Below are 21,192 nucleotides of genomic sequence, written 5' to 3'. Positions count from 1 at the left end.
AGGAAAACATCTGCACTCTTTTGGCACATACTGAAGTTAACGATTGAGTAGTCTTCTGGGGGTAGGAGTGGGGTGCTAGGAATTCCCTAGAAATATCCAGAACTGTCTTGATTGCTTTGAGAATCTTCAGTTCATACCATGGACCAGTGCAGACATAAATGTTTTTCATCATCAAGAGTAAGTGAAAGAGGTAAGTACTACAAGATTTTGAGTAAGATCAAAAAAAACCCACCTATGACATGAAGTTAGCTGTAGGCATAATGTCTCTGGTTAAGAATCTGAATCAAGGAGATATAGTTCAGCTACTGGCAATATTGTTGAAAGCAGGAATGAAGAGGAGATGGAGAGAAGACAGTCATTTTGCTCCACTGAGAGAAATGGAGAGGGGAGAAGCTTAAAAAAAATAAATATTTCAGACAAGATCTGAACTGGTAGTAGAAAGTACTACTTTTTCCATTGAAAACTTAAGATCCATGCTTCTAAATGAGCTACCTGATGCTAGGTTGGCTGGGCCTGCACCTGCATGAAATATTCATTGGTTAGAAAAAAGGGATTTATTAAATATCACAGTTTTTATCCTTTCTTCCTGAAGTCTAGACTGTGAAGGCTTCCTTTGTGTCCCAGACATGAAGCAGGTGGTCAAAATGCTATGTTGTAAAACAATTAGATGTATCACAAAAATTCTTCACTATTCCTCTAGAATTTAGTCTGTAAACAAGCAATGTTGTTAAAGATATTCCTAAAACTATATCTAGGAAGAAAACTGTTGCAGTTTTTTCTGCCTGCTGTTAAACATGGAATTGTAAAGTCTAATACTTGTTTCATGTTCTTCTTGAAACCACATGGAGTTAACTTTTAAGCAACTTGATTTCCTGCCCCCCATTGTTCAGTATGTGTGTGCTGATATTCAGTCAAGTCCAAATATAGAGATATAGGGGAAACTAAAAATACTACAATGTTCTGCACATAAGCAGTTAATGAGGCCCCTCTATATATGGAGTTAGTTGCCAATTTGCTAATAATTAGGCTCTTCCAGGAAGCTTCAGATGACCTTTACAGTCCAATTGGTCTGTTTATGTAAATGTACATAAGGTTAATTAGATGCTTTCTGAAAGCATCAGGCTTATTGCCTGTGGCTGTACAACGCACTAGCTCTGACAACGTTCCCTGGTATAAGCAAATCCTCTGCGTGATGTTTTCCAGCACATGTCAACCACAGTTTTCATGATGTGCATTAGCATATTCTAAGGCCTTTGACTTTTTTGGAATAGTAGAAATTCTTGAAAAATTGTGATATTTTAGAAGTGTGTATAGTGTTATATACAGTTTCTTCTTTGAGGTCAGGGGAAGGAGGAAGGAATTTGAGATATAGGAAATCTGTATGTCAACCCTAACTGATACTCTGTTCCTCTGTTCTGTGCAGTATTTTATGTAAACTGAGTTTTAATGTGCTCAGAAGTTGAAGATGACTTCATTAATTTAGTGTTGATAACAGCATGGCTTCTTGTCTACTAATTATTAAAATCTATTTTATGCCTAAATTGAATACCTTAGTAATTTTGATCACTTTTTAATATTTAAAATGGTTTCTTTATTTTTAGGAAATGTGAGATTAATTTAGATTATGCACTACCAAGGAAATCAAGCTTATCATCTGACAGTAATAAAACATTTTGTATGGTTGGCCATTGTACATCGTCTCAAGAAGAATTGCTTCGATTGTCGGGTAGATGGGATCTTGGAAATCTGCTTCTGTTTAATGGTACTTTTTTGTGGTTTGTTTTTTTTTTCTTGAGTAAACTTTCATTTGCTCTACCTCCTGAAGATCAAAGGCTTAATTTGATATTTTTTTTCTAACGTCTTTCACAGTAAAAGCAACAATACATTCTTTACCAGCATAATATATCAGAGAGAAAGTAGGCAAAAGTTTCAGTATTGAATATTACTAATATGTCCTTCTGCCACTATTCTTTTGCTTTCTTTTTAGTGTCATAATTGACAATTCTAGTTACTTTAGTGTTTCTTTAACTGACTTTAATGCCTTGGGTCAAGGGATGGAGAGATGGTGGTACTTGCTCTATTTTTTGTTCTTAAAGCACTCAGTCTCTCCCAGCTGGAAGACTGTTTTCACATACCTGCTTCCTAAACTACTAGTTTCAAATTGCTTAAAGCATATTTAAAACTAAACAAAATCTGAACTACTAAATACTCTGAGCTCAGCATGCTCATTTCTGAAACTGCTGAAGTTACTCTGGGGTCGTCTTAGGTGTGTAATTCTCTTGTTGGAAAGCTTTGTCCAGAATTTCTAGTTGTTTGCCTAGTAGTGAAGGCTGGAGCCCCGCTGGTTGTCATCTGGCAATTCTTCATGTACAGTGGCCAGGTCAGGACTACTACACAAGTGAAATCAGTTTGCCAGGGTGTGTGGTGCATGCAGGTGTCGTGTGTGTAGACATAGTGTATTTGTGCAGGCCATAGGTGAGATGCTTCTCATAAGCATAAACTCTACCTACAGAATCTACATGATTCCGATTGCCGTGTGCCTACAGCCAGCATAGCTGAAGTATCCAGGGAGCACTGCATTTCCTGCTATGCAGTTGTCATACACTCACAGGTCACAGGCTTGGGTCCTTCTGGATGCTTCTTTTGAATTTGTGTTCTCACAAACAGATTACCTGAGATGCACTGTCCAGAAAGGGGAGGGAGGTTCACTTGGCCTTTGACTTCCTACGTATTATTTTTATTTTTTTCCTTCCTCTTAGTTATAGTGAGCTTTCATTATTTTTGCATCCTTCTCAGTCACTCAACCTAACTCTCCATGATGTTGTAGCATGTTGTTGCTATCTGTAACCTTGCTACGCTTTGAAAACTTGAGGAGGTTTGGATAGATGACTTTTCAATTTTAAAAAGTGTAATTGATTATTCAGAGCTGTTGGTCTTCAGTTCATACAGATAATTTTTCTGACTTGGTTTCAGTAGCCTTTACAACTGAATTTCTGGCCTGTGATGCGTCAGAAGTCACTGGTCTGCAGCAGCTGAGAGCAAGCACTGGACTATACTGACTGTTTTTCATCAGCAGGGCCTATGGAAAACAGCTGGTGAAAACTTCACACTTCTTGTGAAGTCTCTGGTGCAGTCTACTAGCCAATGTATGAATTTTGCTTTGTTGTATACTCAAGAGTTAACAGCTTCTTTTCTGGATTTTAGGTGCAAAGATTGGACCGGAGGAAGCATTTTACTTATACACACGTGGGCCAGACTTCACTTCTGTAATGCCTTGTAAATATGGCAAAACATTGACTGATTGCTCTAAGTACATAAGTAAAGAGATTCTACAATGTGAACAAATTAAGGAGCTCTTCATGGCAAAAAAGGAAGTGGATACTGGGCCTTTAATTGTAAGTTTCTGCTTAAAAATGGTTCTTAGTCTTAGAACTGATTAAGAAAATGGAAACACATTTCCTGCTGTCTCCCGAAGTGCTTTGCTTTCTCAAAGCAGGCAGGAGCTAATCCAATTCTCATTAAAATCACTGCAGGGTTCTTCCCACTTTATTTCAATGGGAATTGAACTCCACACAGGGTGGCCATTTCGTCTTGCTTTAGGTTGGATTCTGACAACTTCTAGATGTTCCAACATCTAGAATACTGCATATTTAATCTGTCAGATAAGCAGGCACCTGCAGATGCCCTCGGATGAATACATAGCTCTTCTCTCCATTAGTGTAAAGGTAGCCAAGGACAGCTTAGCTAACATTTTAACATTAAAACTGAGAGGAGAGGAGAAAGGAGGATTTATGTGGCTCTAGCAGGAAGCAAAAGGCTTCATCCCAGTTCTTTGAGGGTTTTGAGAGAGTAAGTTTGCATCGAGTTTGGCTGAAAAGTCACTTTTCCAGCTGGCAGATCTTAGCTTTTTCTCCTCTTTCCTGACTGAAACAGCCATGCCAGATGGAGGTGTAAATATAGTTACACTAGAGAAAAAAAATAAAATAATACTTTGTTGTCAGTGGAGCCTGCTTGATTTGGGGAATTGTCTTCATGCACTGGTAATTTCTGCTGTATGAATTGTTTCCACTAGAGGGATTTTTCTGATCTTGTTCTATGGCAGCTCTGTAGCTGTAGACAAAGGATAATTCTATCTGGATGTGATCCTTGCAAACAACGATACTAAATTTTGAATAGGTTAAGAAGGAATGAATGGAATAAGTAAGAAGCCTATCAAATCAGTCATGCAACTTTTAAGCTTATTTTGTGGTACAAAACACTGACTAACCAGAGAGGAGAACTACGTGCTCAAGTCATGAATTAACCTCTGCACTTTTGCATAGAATGCAGGCGCCTTAAATGTAATTATTTCTCTATTTTAAATAACTTCCCAAATACAATCATTTTACCTTTTCCATGCAAATGATTTGGTTACTTTCCATAGAAGCTTTGGTTTTGGTCTAAGTCTCTTCATCTGAAGAACAGACTTTTTCTATTGAGATATTTTATGGCAAAGCTGATTAAAGGATAGACTTAAAAAAAATTGGAGAAATTTTGAAAAAAAAAAAAAATAGCAGGTAACTTTTCATTTTGAATGTGCCACTTTAGAAGGGAAAACAATTTGCCTGATTCCTCTGTTTGCTCATTTTCTTTTAATTTTGTCAGTAGCTTTGTTTTTATGCAAAATAGTTGTAATTCTTCAAGTGATAAGAAGGGGATCCTTGGTGGAAATTTTTTGTGCTTTCTTAACTTTGTGCTGTAGCTATTGTATACATTTACTAGGAATCCTGTTGTATTTTAGTGCACATGCATCCACATGAAACAAGAGCACGTTAAAGTAGAAATGAACTGCTGAAGTTGTTGCTGCTTGCTGTTAGGTGGCTTTTGTGTGTGGCTTTTTTGTGGCTTGGGGGTGGTTTTGAGGGATTTTTTTGTATTAAACTTTCCTGAAAAAACTTTACACTTCTCTTTTTTTCAGGAGAGTCTTGCTGTTGTTTATACCACATGCTGCCCTGGTCAGTACACAATATATGAACCTGTTATTAGACTGAAAGGTCAGGTGAAAACTGTACCTTCTCAGAGACCTTTCAGTTCAAAAGAAGTTCAGAGCAATGTATTGGACTCTCATCACCTGAAAACACTTCAGCCTGTTGAGTATAAAACTCTTCAGGGTATACTACATGAAATTGGAGGAACTGGTGCATTTGTTTTCCTCTTTGCTAGGGTAAGGAGGATGGGGGCTGTACGTATGTGTTCTCCCATATAAAATTTTCCTTGGATCTTGGGTAGCAAATCACATATTCTAGGTGATTTCCTCTTAAAGAATATTTGTGGAAAGTACCTGTGACGTAACATAGACCGCATCATGCAGGTTGTCTTAAATTGGAAACTTATAGTTCTATAATGTAATGTTTTTTTTATAATATTGCTTGTATGCAAGATGTGGTGTTACATTCTGATTTAGAGATGGGGCATCTAAACGTCAGATTGTTTTTAGGCATGTTGTAGAACTGATCATATTTTTGGTCTCTAATTTTTAAAGGCACTTAAATTCATTGCATATCTTCAGCACTTTAAACACAGAATATTCACAATGCAAGTATGAGTAAATGTAAAACTACGTAGTGTACAGAGCTTTAATTTTCTCTAATAAATAGTGAGAGCTTTTTTGAGATAACTGTTCAGCCTTGTTCAAAGGTTTATCCTGTCTAAGAAAAATTGTAATTTCAAAAATATGATTCAAGGCTATGATCCTTACCTTAGTTACTACTTTACTGTGACCTGTACATGGAGAAGCTAATATTTGTGCTAGGAGTCCCTGAAGTACTACAGTTAATTCAAAATACTAACGTAGGCCTAAAACTTTTCTATTCTATATGCCTCTGGCCATGGTAGCATTCTGAAAGGTGTGTGGAGAGTAACCAGTGTGCATTAAACTAGAGACAGGTGCTTGGACTTCTGGTTATGAAGACACTGCCTGCTACAATTTTAACGTTGATAGTGAAATCTGAGGAGAAAATACTGATTCGTGTTGCATTGTGTAAATTTATGCTAAGTACATGCTACAGATGCTGATGGAGACTCTATTTGCATCAGTAAAGCAAGCAAATAATAGATCAACTGTCAGACTATACAGGTATACATGGGTATAACTGTAAGTGCAGCAGAATTAACAGGGGCACAGCAAGGGAACCTACAGGAACTGAAATTCCATTATGTGATATTTTCTTCTTGTACGTTTTTGGTAAAAATACCGTTTGCTCTTTCTTGGGATCCAAGAATTGTAGGAAGCAAAGAGTGAAGAATGGTCTGTGGCCTTCATCTGTCAAATTGCTTGTCTCTTTATGAACAAAATAAAACTTAATGTTTGACGCTTTCAGATAGAGATAGTCTAGACCTTCAGAAACCTTAAATTTAAGCTTTACTTAAACATTTAGGAAACATACTTTTCCAGGGCAAACAGTTTATTCTTATTAGTGGCTTATGTGTTTCATGACCTTGTGACTTCGTAGTGTAGCAAGAATAAATGCATGCCTTCTACTTATTTTTTTTTTTAGAACAGATTTTTCTATTAAAAAGAGATTCTTGTAATGGGACTTTTATTGTCTTAGCAGATCATCATTTACCACAGTGGTAATTATCACTTCAGAAATAATATCTGAATGTACACACATAGGCAAAAATGAAGGCTATGTACATAACCTCAAAATCTTTAAAACAAATTTAATCTAGAGGTTATGATTTAAGATGGCAACAAAGCGTTTTTAAGGCTTTTTTCTAAATGTTTCTCATTTAAACTGTTTTCTTAAATTTGCATTTTCATCAGGTTGTAGAGATTAGCGGCTGTGAAGACACTCAAGCTTTAGCACTACAACTTATTCTTTCTTTAACAAAATACAATCAACAGAGAATACAGGAGATGGACAATTGTAATGGTTATTCTATGATTCATCGAGTGTTAACCAAACCAAAATGCATTGTTGGATTTTGCATGCTGAAGGTAGAGTACTCTTTGAACCTGATATTTTTTCAATGTTACCACAAATTTAGAAATTTCTGTGATTTTAATTCTACATTTAAAGCTTTCGTCACCAAGGCAGAACAGTGATTTGGAGCAAGTTTGGTCTAGGAGTGTTTTGCATTGAACTAGAAACTCCTGATAGGTTAAGGGGAGAAAAAGGAAATGTTGAAAGACCCTGATTTCAGATAAGATGGGATGAGGGGGGGAAGCAGCTTCGTTTCTCTGAGAGCAGAGATCTTCAAGTAAGCTTAAATTCATAAGCAATTAATAAAAATATTTGAGTGCACTTGAAAATATCTTAAAAAAAATTTTTGTACTGGTGTTGAGTGAAACCTCTTAAATGCCTCTGGTGGGTAGTAACTCTGTAACTATTTTAAAAGTTGACCAGGTAGGTATATGCTTTTCCTCTCAAGGGTTTGATATCTCTTTAAAGATTTTTTTTTTTAAAATTAATTGGATGGGACAACTGTACTGCTTTGTGCTTATGACTTAAAAAAAAATTTTCCCTCCTCAAGACTCTCCTGGAAGGATGCTGCAGTGACGAGATTCTCTATGTAAATGAAAATGGGCAATTCATGCTTGACACAGATTCTACTGCAGTTATCCAAGATGTTCAATTGTTAGAAAAGCTGCTGCTTGACTGGAAGATATGGTCTAAGGCAAAGGTAATTACTTTCATTTTGGAAAGATTTTAAGTCTAAAAGTCAGTATTTCTTTAAACAAGTGATGAAATATTTGGAGATCTGAAATTAATTTCTCCTGTTAAATTTCAGTAATTACTGAAATTTGCTAAAATTAGTGGTCCTTATTTTACTTTGAATAGCTGGTAATAGCATCAAGCTATCAATGATGCAGGTAGCCTTAGTGTATTAAATTCTGTAAATATAATGCATGTAAATGACGTACTAGTTGAATGGATTGATTTCTTAAGGAAACTCATTAAGACTGAGGAAGACCTGCTTCCCTCTGAAGTTAAACTGTTGAAAATAACCATCCAGTGTTAATATAGCAAAGTGTATACAAAACTAGTTATAGACAAGACGTAATTTTTTTGTAGCTTAATCGTTAAAATATACTTAATTTTGTATGAACATAATTTTTCTGATGGTTTCTAGTTCTGACCTGACTGTTTGCATTAGTCTTTTTCTTAGGTGAAAAACTAACTTGACTTGGTTATGTTCCTAAACTGTTTGGTTTTTTTTTTTATTCTCAGTGTGTAGACTCAGGAATATATTTTTGAAGCAGTGTTCCTATTTTACTTTGTTTTTCAGCAAGGTGTTTGGGAAACTCTGTTAGCAGCTCTAGAAATCCTTATCAGAGCTAACCATCACCAACACACGTTCAACATTAAACAGCTATTGAAAGCTCAAGTGGTGCATCACTTCCTGTTAACTTGTCAGGTTCTGCAGGTACTTTTATTCTCAAATTCTACTTCGTGCTCTGCAAATAGTTTTACGTGAGGTGAGGGAGAAGAGACTAAATGCTTTAGAAAAAACTACTTCAGTAGACTCTGTCCTCAGTGCTTCCAGACCCCTTTCATCTTCAACAGGCACTGCTGCTGTAAACTGATACAGTTCCCTACTGGGTGCTCTATTTACTGCTGGTCAGAAGGGGCAAGAGATTTTAACCGTCTGGTACTATTTGAAAACTTAGGCTCAAGGTAACTTGCACAATTCATACATGAGTAGGAGCTGAAATAAACAACTCTGAACCTTTTATAAAGACCTGAGATGTCTCTTACTAGTTCAAGTCTTTATTACTGATAGGAATTATCTATCCTGAATCTCACCAGAGCTAATAGGGCAACCAGTCTGTAGTGCTCAATCTGAGCACTCCTCTCAAAATTTTGATCCAGTAGTATCTTCCTCTATGGCATGGAGATAGCTGTACTAAAAAGGACTTTCAGGAAGTACTTCATCCCTTTGATAGACAATTCTTAAGAACGTGATTTTGAAATGGTTTCTTGCTTATAGTACATATCTGTTTGTGAAAACATGTATTGTAATCACTTTTTTCTACACTGTGTTTTCTACCTTACATTCCTTTTTATTCTGAGTTTTTCACTCTAATATGTGAAATGCATTTATTGTTTTTCCCCTCTTGTAATGATTTTCAATGTGTCTTTTAATAATTTTCATTGCTATACATCTTTAATTTCTTCATTTTTATGTGGTATTCCCTGCTTTTGAAACTTGTTAGTGGTGTAGTTAACTTTTAAAATTTTATATTAATGCAAAGGCCTAGATACAGAATGCTGCATAGTATTTTCTGTATCTTTTGCACATAACTACAAACACCAATATACTTGCCTATTAGGGAAAAATTAATTTTGAGCAGTTAAAAAAACTGCTCAAATTGGCCAATAATGATTTGACAATTTTTAGGGAATGATGGAATGGAAGATAAAACTATGTAAACCATTCTCTTAGAAAACCTCACTTAAATTTAACTTCATTTAGTGTTTTCATACAGCAGTCTCAGTTAAGACGCTTCGGTACCAAAAAAAGAGGTGAAGTTTAGAGAAGTTAGAAACAAGTTTATTGCCATGCTCACGTTACCATGAGGTTTCCCACAGGTTTCTTGGAATCCTGATCTAAAAATCATTGTTCAGTTAATAGATTTTTTTTTCAAATAGCCATTGTCAAACCATATAGAATGCTTGATCAAGCAGAAATTATAAATACCAATATCAATGAAATCTCAAATGTGTATGTTTATAAAAATGGCCACTGAAGTGGAAATACAGAAGACTCAGTGTGGCACTGTTCAGAAAGTTCTTAATATGTTTGAAACGTTAGTGTCAGCAGGTATTTTAATTTCTCTACAAATATGTAATACAATGACAGTAAACTACACTTTCAATGGTGATTTGTGTCCTAAGGCTCCAACATTTCAAGTCAGTGGTATAGTATGTGGATGTCATGCAAGTTTATTTTTAGAAAATGAACATCTGCAATGTTTTGTTTGTGCCTGAATTTTGAGTATGCCAGACTTGGGTAACAAGTAGGTACAGTAGCTCCTCTCAAATTAAGGAATACAGACTTTATTACTTAAGCTTTTTTCTTATCTGTTCTACTACACCATGATGATTCTTTTTGAAAAAAGACAATTTCTGTAAAATTAAAAATACAGGTAACTTACAGTTGTGCTGCTCTTCCTTTCTAGGAACATAAAGAAGGGCACCTTGCATCTCTGCCTCGGGAGGTTTGCAGGTCATTTGTGAAAATAATTGAAGAAGTACTTGGATCTCCCCCAGACCTGGAATTGCTGACATTGGTCTTCAATTTTCTCTTAGCAGTTCACCCTCCCACTAATACATATGTTTGTCACAATCCAACCAACTTCTACTTTTCACTGCACATAGGTAGATATGTGACATTTGACTAGAAATAAACAAAGAGTTAAAAACCTAGTCATAAATTAATATCTAAAAAAAATCTTTCACTCTTACAAATTACTATTCTATTAATATAGTCTGATTGCTATATTGTAATAACTATATATATAAAATTATTGAATTATTGAGACTTAATAAAGTAAAAGTAGTTTACAGTATTGAGAGACATTATAGTTAGACTTTGCTTGGCTTAGTTGAAGAGCTTTCTTCTGTCTACAGCCATAGATAATCTCTCTAAATTCTTTGAAGTTCGATGCTGCTAAATGGAATGCGTAACGTTAGCTGTCTGCATGGACACAATAGCCTGTGGGAAAGTCTTATAGAAAAACATCTAGCTTACCTGTAAATTAAGCCTCCTCAGAAATATGTGTATATAGTCTTGTCTCCATCTCTACTGTCTTGTTTCCTGTTACTGAATTCCTGGGAAAATAAAAGACCTGAGGAGCATTTTTAGCAAGTGATCAGTTGTACTGCAAGGCATCATTGACAGACACCATCAGTGCATTGTGTACAAGTTACTGAAAGTCCTTATGAGCTTTGAGGGGTGCAGATCTAGGACAGCATCTGTCTTTAATGTATCTGTACTAGATGATCACTTTGACTAAATAAGTGATGTGAGCTTTAAAACTTCTTTCTTCTCATTTTAAAAAACAAGAAACTGGTTCATGATTTAATACTAGCATTGTGTAACCTTAGCCATAAATTATGTAAACATGGAAAGCATCATCCAAGTTTGAAATCTTTTTTGCTTTTGCAGATGCCTGTGTACCTCCAGTTTTAGTAATCAGTTTCAAAGGCAGTACAACTCTTTTTCTGTATATCTCCTCTAATACTAATAGATATAAAATTCCGAGTAAGAGTAGAAGGCACTTTTTGATGCTTTTAGCCTTATTAGATAAACCCGTTTGAGAACAGTCACCTGTTTTTGACATGGCAAAAAGTCGTTACAAAAAGTTATTACTGCTTGTATGCCTGCAAGGACCATCTTTAAACATGGTTACTTTAGAACATCGTAATATTTTCAGTGTTCTGAAGTAAATTTTAAAGATATATCACTAAAATAAAAAATTGCTCTCAAGGTGCTTTTTCTCAGATGCTTATGAGTTGAGCACTTCTCATTAGCCTCCAGTAATCAGCTTGAAATGTAACCTGGCTACTAGGAGTCTAAACATATCAAGAATGCAAACTTAAAAAGCTTTTATGTAACTTTTCCCCTTATCTTTTCTTTCTAGACGGCAAAATTTTTCAGGAGAAAGTTGAATCCCTTATGTACCTGAGAAATTCCAGCAGTGGTGGGAAGTCAATAGACAGTTCTGCATTTGTGATTACAACTCCAACTGGATTTACAGCTTTACCACTGGGAGGTAAAACAATGCTGGAAGAACAAGGACATTAAGACACAGTGCTTTGGCAGATGCCTAGAGTGTCTTAAAAGCATTACTTTCCCACAGATATTTCTTACCAATCTCCCCCTGCTCCTTGGAGCTTGATGCCTGAACAGACTAAGAAGAATGGAATTGAATATGCTGCCTAAATGCTCTTTGTTCTCAAGTTGAGACAAATTGCCACATGGATGGCTCAGGCAGTGAAGTGGACCGGATAGCTGAACCTGCTAGAGATGTGTGAGACTGCCTTAACCAGGCAGTAGTTGAAATAGTGACCCATAAGCAGCTATCCTGTCTGTGCAAAAAGCATTAAGCTGATACTTTTCTTTATTTGTGCATAATCATTGACATCCATCTAAAGTATTGGCACTGAGTTATACTGCAGGGATATATACTTTTCCTACATGATAGAGGGTGGGAGGAAAGTTTTTCTTATAAAGAACAACTTAGATACCCTGATATTATATAAATTAAAATTAAATAGTTTTTTAAAACCAGTCTCATCATATAGCATGCTAAACAAGTTGAGGTCTATAAAGATAACTGCTTTAATCAATTTTGAATTCCTCTGCTATGGATGCTAAAATAGTGCGTATGTGTTTTTTGCATCATTTTGAATTTTTAATCGTACTTTTTACACAGATTTACATAGGCAATCAACAAATATCACCTGTAAAACAAGTTATTTTGCATTTTATGTATCTTTCAGATATGTATTTAGCTGCATAATAGTTTACTATCTCTACTCGATAAGCCAAATATGAGCTATGCCAGGTATTGAATCAGTTTTGCCACATAAAATTAGCGTAACCTATTGCTGTGTTAAATGTATGTGGACTGTAAAATTGAGGGAAAAGTTGGTTTCCAGTGCAAAGGGAACACTAAAGATATCCTTATTTCTCTAGAGAACGCTTTCAAGGCTAGTGTACAGCAGAAGATAAGTTCTCAAGTACCTAAAAGGCTTTGCAAAAGCTTACCAGCATCTCCTACTTCCTCACCTCAAGTTCATCGAAAAAGACTAACTGAAAGAATGGGAAGGAGCATTGATGATCTGCAGATTATTGGCAAGCGTGACTACATTGATCTCCAGGGTAAAACTGGTCTTATAGGAAGTTCTGAAACCATAAAGAGAGTACAAGAAGAACTCTTTCTTAGCAGTTGTGAGTCTGCAAAAACAGTTTGTGACTCAGAGTTAACATCTGCTGAGACATTTGAAGATATTGCAAAAGAAGAAGAGTTATCTGAAAATGCATTTGAGAGTAAAGAAGCAGATACAGATTTGAAATGTCACGAAGGTGCTGGTGCTGCCCAGGAGCCATCACTGCGTCGTCCGGACAATCTGAAAGGACTGCCTTCATTTCAGAAGATGCAGAGTAATTTTGCAGGGTTGGGTTTAGCGTTTTCTGTTCACGGAGGATCATCAGCCATGGCTCGCTGGCCAAGCTTTGCTGACAAGAATGTACTTCCTGAAGACTGGGAGAGTCTTGCTTTTTCTTCAGCGAATGAGAATACCCAAAAACCATCTGAAAGCCCTGATGACAGGTAAGCAGATAAATGAATAGAATTGTGATGTTTTGGTTTTTGCATTATTTACATACGAACTTTAAAAATCAGGAATTTTGCAATCTATAGTAGGAATGGGAACTTTTTATGCTAACTCACAAAAAGTCTCAAGCAAGTAGTTATGATCAGATTATCCTTTTTGTTATTTACCCTTGAAAAATAAGCATTAACGAAGAGTGGTAATAGGAATATTGGAGAACTATTTACCAGATTTCCTCCTTCTCCTCCCTCAAGAGTAGCTAACTACTATGCATTTTTTCATGTTTCCTGTTGTAAACAAACTGTGGTAAAATATATTCCTCTGTTTTCAGATGTACAGAAGACTCTCTTGTGCTTATCTGTTGTGGATTATATGACCTCTTGCGTGGAGTTCTCCTAATCCTACCAGATATCATGCTAGATGATGTGATGGACAAACTTATCCAACCTGATTATCTTATAGTTCTTGTGAACCACTCATCTCCTCTCATACAACAAGGAGTCATTAAAGTAGGCCTATATAAAATGTTTTCAGCTAGAAAGTTGTGAATTAGCATAGTCAACATGTTAGAAACATGAAGTTTTGTTAATACCTTTTATTTTGCTTTCTTCAGTTTTCTAGGTTTACTTCTGAGTTTTAATATATGTTTCCACCCCCGCAGATTTTAAAAAAAAAAAAACAACAACCAAACAAAAAGCCCAACACAACACAGACGTAGAATCTTTCAATTGACAAACGTAGTCTATGATCTAAGCCAGAGTATGACAGCATTACTGATGTAAATGGAAGCAACAATGCAGAAAGTCAGTGACAATCTCTTCAACATTGAACACGATGCACTATGTTAAATTAAGGTGCAAGCAAAGTTTTGACTTCTAACATGGTGACTTTCAGTTTTTTTGAGGAGTCATCCCTGCATTTGTAGCCTGAATATGAACTTGAGGCTTCAAAATGATTTCAGAGATTTTTTTTTTGTAGTATTGACAAGGACAGTGTTCCTGGATGATAACATTACATAGACGAAAACTCTTAGTAGACTCGTATTTTAATTTGAAAGAAGAGTAAGATTGTATTGCTCTAGTAACAAAATGGTACAAAAAATGTTGTGTGCACTTCCATACACACAGAAGTGCAGGATTTAACAAATATTAAAAGTTTGAATGTATTTATGTATGCATTCTGTAACTGTGTGTGACTTCATCACCCTCAAACTTGACTAAAAACCTGAGAGTCTTCAGATTAATCTTCAGATTAAAAGGGGAAGTCAGCTGTCAGTTGTAACAGGACCAGTGTAGACTGCAGTTGCAGTGGTGCAACTGATGTTTTCAGTCTGGAGTTAAAAAAACCTGTTTTCAAACTGTTCAAGTCACAGATAACTTTCAAGGGAGTTATACTAAATGTTTAAATCTAACATCATAATTATGTGTTTATTTTTAGTTGTTGGATGCATATTTTAACAGAGCAAGGAGGGAGCAGAAGGAGAAATTCTTAAAGAATCGTGGATTCTCCTTGCTAGCCAACCAGCTGTACCTTCACCAGGGGTCTCAAGAAGTTGTAGAGTGCTTCTTGGAAATGCTCTTTGGCCGCTCTGTTGGCTTGGATGAAGAGTAAGTAATGCTTTGCTTTTGCGTCCTGTAACTTAGTATTTGAACTATACAAGCAGTGCACATCTCTGCTGGAGGCAGGATGTGATAGCCTTCGAATTACTGTTCTCTTCCTTGTAGTTAACAACCATAAAAAAAGTTCCTTCAAAACTGTTTTGAAATGTTTTGCTTGTGGCATTAACATTTAAATGTATTAAACTTCTTGGGACTATTGTATGTCCCTTAAGCTCTGTGTAAGTAATTTCATCTGATGGGTGCTGTCAGCTGGGACCTTCTAAACCTTCAGCCCTTCTGAGGGCCTCAGAGGCATTTGCACTTCGAATGTCCTGTAATCAGTTTTACTTTTCCTGTTCTTTGTGATCCTACATGAAACTCATTTGTATCCTCAGAAGTCTTAAGCAGCAGTCACTAGATTTCTGCTACTGAACTTTGGTCAGTGATAAAGGAAAAAGCTTGATGTTATAGCTGCTTTCCTGGCTTGGCCCTGAGTTTAGATACCTATTTCCTTTAGAGAAAATCCCACAGATAGACTGTTTCTTTGAACCAAAGTGCCACCTCATCCACAGGAAAGGAGATTACCACCTTTAGGCAGACAGTTATCTAAGTAAATGATGGTTTTTAGAATTAGTCTGGCTACTTAATGATTGTACAGGGAGAACATGCATTTAAGTATAATCAGCAGTGCAAAAGTCTTGCAAAAAAGCTCCTCTTGGTCACTGCCTCTGCAGGATTTGTAGTCAAATTATTTCTGCGTGTTGGCCTTATATTGACCCCAGCAAAAAATATCCTTATTTAGCTACAAGACTTAAACCTGGCTGCTTAACTAGCCCCAAAGCAAAGAACTGTTACTTCCTTGAGTAATACAAGGTCTGAAGCATTGTTCTGAGTTATACAATCGCAGTAAGCCAGAAATTGCCAAACTAATTAAATTTTAGTAGTAATGGATACAGGATATCAAAGCTGCTGTCAGTTAGTATGTTATTATATTGATGCCAAGCTGTGTCTGGTTTCTTGATAATGTCTTTGCCAGTTGTAATACTACTGGAAAGGTGATGCCTCATTTTTCTACACTGATTAAAAAACCCCTCTGTTTTCATGAAGTCAATGTTGTAGACAGTTGCTAGTTAGCTGAAGCCTCAGATACGTTTTTTTTTAGGCACTTCATTTCCTTGTAACTCTTCGAAGTATTTATTTTGCTCTTATTTCCTTTAGCAGACAACAATTGTTACTTCAATGAAATGTAGGAGGTTGCCATCTACATGTTTTCCAGAATACTGGCATAGACTGGTATTCCAGTTGCATATACCAGGTTGCCATTTTAACCATGTCACTCACTTACATTTATGTTGATAGATTTGATCTCGAAGACGTCAAGAATGTTGGACTCTTTCAAAAGTGGTGTGTCATTCCTATTCTGGGTCTTATAGAGAGCTCTCTGTATGATAATGTTCTGCTGCATAACTGCTTCTGTCTCCTGCTGCAAATCATAAATTCCTGCTCAAAAGTTGCAGACCTACTGCTTGATAATGGTTTGCTGTATGTGATGTGTAATACACTGGCTGCTCTCAACGGATTGGAAACAAAGTGAGTATTGTATCAGTTGCCATAAAACAGTCCAGGCACAGCCTTAAGTCTAGCAAAAATTACTGTATTGTATTTGTTCTACTTTCTAAAACGATCAAAGAGCGTGTACAAAATAACACTCGTTTTGAGGTTTTCAGATTTAATTATACCTGTAAGTGAAAGTTAATGTTTAGATATTCAGTTCAAACAATGTAATGTAACATGTTCTTCCATACCTTAAACTTTCAAGTGAAATGACATTTCAAAATGCAAGTTTGTCACACTACGTGTGCTTTGGATGCTTTTCCTAAAAACTCACCTGAACAGTAAGATGAAGGCCCAGGAGATGGTAGCATTCTACCGTATCTAGAGCCAATGTCACAACTGCCGGAGAAGTCTCTCCTATGCTGCCTGTGTGTGACTTAATATTTGAGATGGTTACAAAATGAGATATTATCCAGGGTTGTTTTTTTTGAGAAATACAGGATTTCAGACCTGTTCTTTAACTTAGAAATCTGATAATAATACATTATTGCTTTTCTAGTGAAACTTTGAGACATTCTAACATTAAAATTGTAACAAAGATTTGCAGGCATGCAATCTGATCTGCCAAAGGTAACACTAAAGAGGTGTCTGATTACAATTTTCTAGCCTTGGTTAGCAGGTCGAGAGAGGTTCTCCTCCCCCTCTAGTCTGCGCTGGTTCAGTGTGTCCAGTTCTGGGCCCCTCAGTTCAAGAAGGACAAGGAACTGCTTGAGAGAGTCCAGCGCAGGGCCACAAAGATGATGGAGTGGAGCATCTCCCTCATGAGGAAAGGCTGAGGGAGCTGGGTCTCTTTAGCTTGGAGGAGACTGAGGGGGGACCTCATTCATGTTTATAAATACATAAAGGGTGACTGCCATGAGGATGGAGCCAGGCTCTTCTCAGTGGCATCCAATGATAGGACAAGGGGAAATGGATATAAGCTGGAACATAGGAGGTTCTGCTTAAACATGAAGAAGAACTTCTTCCCAGTAAGGGTAACAGAACACTGGAACAGGCTGCCCAGAGAGGTTGTGGAGTGTCCTCTGGAGATGTTCAAAACCCACCTGGATGCATTCTTGTGGGATCTGATCTGGGTGGTCCTGCTCTGACAGGGGGATTGGACTAGATGATCCTTTGAGGTCCCTTGCAATCCCTAAATCAATCTGTGATTTTTATATGAAGTACAATACACTATTAAGTACGGTTGGCAGAAGTAGCAAGGGGAATAGTAATGGGGCTTGTTATGGGTTACAATCTACTAGAATTGTCATGTTTCTGGTAACTACAACTTTGTTTGCAGCATTCCCTTGAATGACTACAAGTTACTTGCATGCGATATACAACAGCTGCTGGTAGCAGTTGCAATTCATGCCTGCAGCTCCTCAGGTTCTCAGTATTTTCGTGTTATTGAAGACCTCATGGTGCTGCTGGGTCATCTTCAAAAGAGTAAAAATGCAAGGATGCAAAGTAAGTTATCTGCTTATTTTTGGGGTCATGGGACTGGAGAAGTAAATCTCTTCCCCATTGATTTTTGTTTAAATTAGTATTCCTGCTGAGGGAAAAGGGGGAATTTTCTAGTGATGGATCTTCTTTTTCTTCTGAGTGGTTCTCAAAGTAGTTTTCCTCAGGAGCCTGCCTTGTGGTAAAGAATTGTGTACTGCTAATCTAAACAAACAGTGACTGTTAAAGTTCCTTACATGTATTTAAATGGAAATATTCTACATGGTTTCATTTAGCTTATTTCAGAGTAATCAAATTCAATGACTTTTCTGTGAGAACTCTCTTGTGTACTGTCTGTATCTGTGGAATAGTGAGTTGACTTTCTATGTGTCTTCTGTGGAATCGAGAATTTTACAGCTCTTGACACGTTTTGTTGTGTTCTTTTAATTTTTACAAACAAATGGTAAAAATTCTTGAAGACATGTAAAAAATGTCATGTGTCCTTTATATGCTTCTCTCGGTAGACATGGCAGTTGTTCTGCAGTTAAGAGTTCTTCATGCAGCTATTGAATTAATAAAAACTACAGCAAACCAGGATACTCAGGAACAGGCTGGTTCAGCGCCATCACCGTCTGCACCACATCGTGCAATGTTTCAAAAGCGTAAAGGCATTGCTGGTGAGTAGCTAAAGTGTAGTGTTCTTGTACTTTCTCTCGTATTTACTACTTTCAAAGTGTTAGTTCAGTGATACAACAAACAAGTCCTGTTGCTTTGCTTTTTCTGTGGATTGGCTTTATAAATAAATGTGTGTGTATGTATATGTGTGTGTGTATATATATATATATACCCATTTTGAACTTGTGGAGTTTTTGTATTAGGAGGAGAGAGTGGTGTACAAAACCAAAACCTCAGTCACCTTATTCTCACTGCAGGGTCTAAAGCTGGATATTACCTTCTTTTGAGATTTTCTTCAATTCACAAGTTGCTTAGTAAAGATGTTTTGGAAGTAATTTATAGTGGTTTTAATAGCTAACTTCACAGTAAGCAAATACCAAAATAGAGTTAGTGTTTGTAACTTTAACACAGCTGTGATATGGGAATTGTATTGTTGCACAACTTTTAATTAGTCAGCCTAAAGTAAATACCTGGCATTCTAAATTAGTAGTTGGGAATGTGAGATTCCTAGATTCTGCTGTGGTTGTGCTTGTAAAACACTTGTGCAGTTCTTGTGAATCATTCTGTAAAGGTTTTGGAGCCTTCTGGCTGGAAATGGATTTTTTTTTTTTTTTTTATATCTCTCCTGTAAATGAAGCTGCATTTAAGACTTTGTAGAAGATACAATTTAAAAATTTGAGATGTGTTTGAGTTTAAAAAAAATAACAGACAAACAAACCACAAAACAAACAAAACCTAAATCAAGCCACTGTGTTCCCTGTGGGAATGTTTCTCTTCATATGGTCTCCATCAGTCTAGTAAACATAGTGAAAATATTTTTGTATTAGTGAATCTGGTAAGGCACTAAAGATAAATAAAGTTATTTCCAAAAGAAGGAAATAGAGTCAGCGCCCAGCAGTTCATTTCAAGAAAACTTTAAGGAATATTCTTTTAAGTTAGAAGTAGTACTTCTATCAAAATTAGTGGCAATGGGTATGGTACAAGACGTGTTTATTTATAAGCTGTTAATAAAAATGACTCCTCATTTGTGCTGATAGTTACTTTCCAATATGCAATAATTTTTTGTTGTGTCATTAATTTTTAATCCTTTATCCTAATTATACAGGAAAAAAACCCCAAGAATAAAAGTAACTTTTTTTAGAGTCTACTTTACACAAAAATATGCAAGTTGTGCAATAAATCTGATCTTTTTACTAACTCATTTCATGGTATCATTTCTTGAATTTTATATATTTATTGTCAAATAGAAAAGCTTTTAAAAGAAAGACAAAGACAAACCAAATGACTCCTGTGGTTCCCTTCAATATTAATGCATTTCAGATGTTTTGTTTCCTTAAACGATGCAAACTCTTTGGATGAAGGCAGTTGCTGAGTGATTAATTTTTTTGTGCGTTTTAGTAGGATGCTATTAATGCTTCTCTACTTAAAGGCTCCAGAAAGTTTTCACTTGCGCAGTCTGATGCTCTGCTGATGAAAATGCGTTCACTAGCAAGTGAGGAATTCAACATGATGATGCAGCGGAGAATGAGCCAAGAAAATCCTATCCAAGCCACTGAGACTGAGTTTGTACAAAGGTTACAGAGGCTAACTGTTCTAGCTGTTAACAGACTCATTTATTTAGGTAGGATTTCTTTTTGATCGTTTCTGTTTTGGCAGAGCCAATGTAGTGCTATATGAAAAATGAATTCTTGCTTTTGGACTGTTGAAACGTTTGAGAGGAAAGTAATATTATTGATGCTTGTTTAATGGATTTAACCATAAAACATAATTCTCTCGGTGGTTTGTCTCTCAGTATTATGTAACTGACAATCTGGATACAGTTTTTTATCTGAATGAACTGAACAAGTTGTTTTAATTCTACATTAGTCCATTCATGTGTTAACTGCTTGAATTATTATCTGAAGATTTAACTTTGCCAAAGGGAGCATCTGCTCTCTTAAAATGCATCAGCTTCATGTTTCTGTGAAGTGGCTACATTTGTTAGCAAGTCTTGATGACTTTGGGGGCTAGTTCAAATTTCACAGATGCAAGAGGAAGATGTAAGTATGTTAAGTCTAGTAATAAAGGCAGTATTTGATTTAGTGCCAACTAAAGGATCATAGGATTGTCTTGCTTGAGATGGTGCTCATCAATATGTACCTCTTAAATTTTAAGCATCTACTGAAGAGTACCTTGATGTACTGGGTATAACAGAAAACACAAGTCAAAGTAGACTTTCAGCATCCCAGCTGGAAGCTCCCGAAGAGGAAAGCCAGCAAGAACTGCCTAGCCGAACAAATCCTTTTCTTAAAGAAATGTTCAGAATGTTGGTGGAAGGAATCAAAGTATCCATTGTAAGTAATTAGATGTTGTCCACATTAAAGCATATTTCGTAAGGCTCTCCTTTATTAGGAACTTTTCATGCATGAAGTCTTCTGTCCAAAAATGCTTTTCTTAATGCCTCTCTCAATTCAACTGTGGCATTAAAAACTCTGATCAGCTTCCTAGTTATTCTGCAGTTTTAAGATAATAAACGCATCTGTTCTGATTTTACCCTAGTATTTAGCAAAATTCTGCTTCTT

General features: G+C 36.3%; 1 protein-coding gene across 1 annotated transcript in view; it reads left to right on the top strand.

The window, feature by feature from the left end:
- The window catches only part of LYST (lysosomal trafficking regulator), a 70,555-nt gene that overhangs the window by 24,182 nt on the left and 25,181 nt on the right, over positions 1-21,192 (top strand). Inside the window, 16 exon segments of the mRNA XM_009988302.2 lie at positions 1,602-1,762; positions 3,205-3,395; positions 4,958-5,203; positions 6,806-6,979; positions 7,516-7,665; positions 8,272-8,409; positions 10,166-10,364; positions 11,630-11,761; positions 12,688-13,324; positions 13,657-13,834; positions 14,763-14,932; positions 16,283-16,513; positions 17,817-17,983; positions 18,481-18,633; positions 20,061-20,252; positions 20,786-20,964. Of these exon segments, the coding sequence (XP_009986604.2) occupies positions 1,602-1,762; positions 3,205-3,395; positions 4,958-5,203; positions 6,806-6,979; positions 7,516-7,665; positions 8,272-8,409; positions 10,166-10,364; positions 11,630-11,761; positions 12,688-13,324; positions 13,657-13,834; positions 14,763-14,932; positions 16,283-16,513; positions 17,817-17,983; positions 18,481-18,633; positions 20,061-20,252; positions 20,786-20,964 (3,298 nt within the window).

This window comes from Tauraco erythrolophus, chromosome 2, assembly GCF_009769465.1.
Source record: "Tauraco erythrolophus isolate bTauEry1 chromosome 2, bTauEry1.pri, whole genome shotgun sequence".
Classification (NCBI taxonomy): domain Eukaryota; kingdom Metazoa; phylum Chordata; class Aves; order Musophagiformes; family Musophagidae; genus Tauraco; species Tauraco erythrolophus.
The sequence above is the reverse complement of the archived record's forward strand: the minus strand, read 5'-3'. Positions and strand labels throughout refer to the sequence as shown.